The 4215-nt window shown below is 40.4% G+C and overlaps 1 protein-coding gene across 1 annotated transcript; it reads left to right on the forward strand.

The window, feature by feature from the left end:
* The first annotated feature begins 267 nt into the window (after positions 1-267).
* On the forward strand, positions 268-1056 carry LOC116180098. The gene is made up of 4 exons (XM_031499932.1): positions 268-383; positions 431-590; positions 638-711; positions 762-1056. The coding sequence occupies exons 2-4, from the start codon at positions 573-575 to the stop codon at positions 1054-1056; spliced, it is 387 nt and encodes a 128-aa protein (XP_031355792.1). The 5' UTR covers positions 268-383; positions 431-572.
* The last annotated feature ends 3159 nt before the right edge of the window (positions 1057-4215 follow it).

Consider the following 4215-nt stretch of genomic DNA (forward strand, 5'->3'; position numbering starts at 1 on the left):
AAATAAACGGACATGCCAAAACTATTCACTCAGGAGGGCAAAATCTTTTTCTTAAAACATCAAGTGATTTTGTTAACGTTCTGTGGTAATATAAGAACACGAAAAGTAAGTACACTACGAAAAAATATTGGTGTAGGTAATCAGCCTCCAATTGGCGATATGGAACCATAAAATGCTACACAAAGCCATCATAATGCAGAAACGCGATACTCAATTTGCGCTAATTAACGCGTAATTATTGCACAACTGCTTTCACTGTCACGCTGACGCATCATTGACAATACAGTTTTTGGAAAAGGATCTCGGCCATTTAACGGAAAACGAAAGTTCAATTAAACATCTCGAAGAAGAAGTTCCCACGACCACCAAGGCGACAATTAGCGGTAGAAAATCATTAATTATTATTGCGAGTACCTTAAAGTTTTTACAGATTCTTGAAAAATTTGACTAATTAGAGGATTTCGTGTGTGAATTGTTAGAGGGTGGCCATTCTCACAATTCAAGTTTGGAGCTATAAAAACTCTGCCGTTTGTTGTAAACGGTATCAGTTACTTCAGTTTTGCCCCATAAACATGGCCTCAGTGCGATACGTAAGTGAACTAACCTACCAAGTGCTCCGTTAATTAGTGTTTTTCAGGTATTCGTTTTGATGGCGGTAGCCCCACTGATGCTATGCGTCCCGGTTGCGAGACCACCAAAGGAAAAAGATCAGTAGGTTCCTAGCGCCACGTTCCATTCGAATATTAACGCGTAAATTTTAGTTCGCACTTCGTCATCCACGTGCCGCATCATGTCAAAACCGTCCACCACGTGAGAAAGGTCTACGTTCCGATCTACAAGAAGGTGTACGTCAAGGAAGAGCCGACTGGTTGGGCAGACTCACACTCGCATAAACATTGGTCTGACGAAGAGGAATGGGCCCCTTCGGACTCGGATTGGTCCAAACCGGATTGGACGAAGTCGCACGAGTGGACCAAACCAGACTGGTCTGCGGCGGATTGGGAGCCGAAGATGAACTGGTCCAAACCAAAGAAGTGGTCGAAATGGGGGAAATAGGACATACAAAAGTACTGTTATTATGTAAGATATAGGTTTGTTATTTACTTGCGTTCCTTTTGTTTATTATACTTTGTTAAGTGCAATTTTTCTTTCTTGTGTTGCGCCCAAACGATGAAAGACTGCAGGAGCATTGGGTAATATTAGATTTTTTGTGTGTGACTGAAGAGCAGCGAGTTATCAAGCGAATAAGACCGAAATGCATTTCCGAAGGGAAAAATTAAAGAAGTAAAACATCCTCTTGAGAAAATTTGAAAAACGAGTGGAGCAATAATTTGGATCAACATCACATGAAACCGAAAAATATAAAAAAAAGGAAAAAACGAGGAAAAGAATTTGAAAGATTAGAAAAAATCCAGGCATTCCCAAGCATCTGAAACTGTAGGTCGAGAAAAGAATATAAAAATTTGCTGTGGCTAGCACAGGTACCACCCGCACATCTGAGCATGCGCGATTCTGCCCAGGTTTGGTTTAAATCGGTACAGCCGTTTAGACAGACCGACAGACCGATCATCGAGATTTTGTTTAATTCGGATTTCTGGTGATTCAGAACGTGTATTTCCGTAAAAAAAGTGGGGGGTTATTCTTTTACCCCAATGCAATACCTCCCTTCTAACGTGCGGGTGGCGAAAACTATAAAATCTGTAGAAATCGAACAAATGCACTGAAACATACACTCATAAAAATATTCTCCATAGACCATTTTCTTTTAAAGACGGTTAACCAAAAGAACACCTTTAAGGATGTTCACTCATGGAACGAAATTGCTGTTCACCTAGTTCTATGGCTTTGTTCTACTTTTGTGACAAAATCCGTCTTGAGGATATTCATCACCAGATTATTGGAAAATTCCACAAATTATTTGCTACTGTACGATTCAAGTTTCAACACAAAACCTTAACTTCTCGTAATACTTTATAAAAGTATCCTCAAGAATATTCCATAACACACGTGTCCCTACTGGCACAGCTGGACTGTGGTGCTAAGGATTCCTGGTTCGAATCCGGGTTCGGGCACGAATATTTCTAAATGTATAGTGGCTTGGATTGGTAGAGCCCCTGGCTGAAACTCCGCCCACTCAAAAATAAAGGCAAAAAATAAAATAAAATAAATTAAGTTGGCACTGCACATCATGCACAAAACCAAATTTGCAAACTGGCGCTTTCATTCCAAGTGGCTATGTATCTAATTTCATTTAAATGCCTCCATGAATAAAAAAGTTGCCGCTGCGCATGCGCAAAACCAAATTTTAAAACTGGCGTTTTTTTTTTATTCCAAGTGGCCATGTATCAATTTATTTATTAATTATTATTTATTCATTTAAATACCTTTATAAGTAAGAAAGTTTGCAATTCGACTTATAAATGGTCGAGATGCGAAGAGGGCACTGTGATTGATGATCGATTAGGCTCAACTTTTGGAATTGCGTTTTATATTGCTAAAGATATTGAATTTCATACAATTCGGTTCATAACTAACGGAGATGTCAAAAGGGCCTTCTTTATTTTTTGTCCTACATTGCCAATTTACGAACTCCGATTTAGAAATTTGATAAAGAATCCACCTGCAAAATTTCTTCGTAGTCGGTCCATTCGTTTATGTGAAACCGTGTTAACGGACGGACGAACGGACAGACGCCGCAAAACTATAAACTCGCAAGGAGCTCGTTAATAATACTCAGTTTGGATAAAAATATAAAACCGGGAGATCTGGGTCTGGGAGTATATACATGCAGCAGCGGGGGTATGGGAGTTTGGAATACCCCTCAGTATATACGCAACACTGGGGGGTATTCCATACTTCCATACCCCCGGTGCTGTGTTCCTTCGTAAAACGTTAATCCCGGAAGCCTCTCCTACTACCATGTTTGATTCTCCCTTCTCGAAATGTATAGGGTAAGTACTAAGGGATATAGTAATATACGTCTTTCGCTATAAAAACCGGTGCACGTCATTGATTTATGAATCAATTTCAGACAAGTTTTCTATAGATTTCGCACACTTGTTTTTTTTTGTACATGTTGCAGTGTTGCAGCATATGTCTAAAATTGATACACAAATCAATGACGTGCAACGGTTTCTATAGCGAAAGACGTATACTATCTTGGTGTGGGTAAAACATAAAACCGGGAGGTTTGTTGAGGGGGCGGGGGGGAGTATCACGAATACTTGCAAGTACACCACCATTACGAATACTGGGGAGTATTCCCCCCTCTCTCTTAACCACCCTGTGGTGTGTTCCCTGGCACAACGTTAACCCGTAAGGCGTTTCGCGATACAAATCTGTAAAACAAATTTACAGATCCTGTTAGACGCCATCTTGCTTTCGTAGGCGCCATCTAAAATTTTTTAAGGCCATCAAGTACCTTTAGGCGCCACGTTGATTTCTTGGGCACCACAATGGATTTCTTAGGCGCCATCTAAAATACTTTAAAGCCATCAAATTCTGTTAGGCGTCACCTTGCTTTCGTAGGCGCCACATAGATTCCTTAGGCGCCATCTAAAATTTTTTAATGTCATCAAATTCTGTTAGGCGCCACCTTACTTTCGTAGGCGCCACCTTACTATCGTAGGCGCCACCTTCATTTCTTAGGCGCCGTCTATAATTTTTAATCGCCATCAAATTCTATTAGGCATCACCTTGCTGTCGTAGGTGCCACATATATTCCTTAGACGCAATCTAAAATTTTTTAATGCCATCAAATTCTGTTAGGCGCCAACCTGCTTTCGTAGGCGCCATCTAAAATTTTTTACTCCATCAAATTCTGTTAGGCGCTACCTTTGCGTTCGTAGGCGCTACATAGATTACTTAGGCTCCATCTAAAATTTTGTAATGCCATCAAATTTCATGCCATATCAAATTCTATTAGGCGCCACCTTACATTCGTAGGCGCCACCTTGATTTCTTAGGCGCCATCTAAAATTTTTTAACGCCATCAAATTCTGTTATGCGCTCTCTTGCTTTCGTAGATGCCACCTTTATTATAGGCGCCATCTAAAATGTTTTAACGCCATCCAATTCTATTAGGCAACACCTTGCTGTCGTAGGCGCCATCTAAAGTTTTTAACGCCATCAAATTCTGTTAGGCGCCACCTTACTTTCATGGGCGCCACCTTCATTTCTTAGGCGCCATCTAAAATTTTTGAGCGCCATCAAATT

The sequence above is a fragment of the Photinus pyralis genome, unplaced genomic scaffold (genome assembly GCF_008802855.1).
Source record: "Photinus pyralis isolate 1611_PpyrPB1 unplaced genomic scaffold, Ppyr1.3 Ppyr1.4_LG9, whole genome shotgun sequence".
Classification (NCBI taxonomy): Eukaryota; Metazoa; Arthropoda; class Insecta; order Coleoptera; family Lampyridae; genus Photinus; species Photinus pyralis.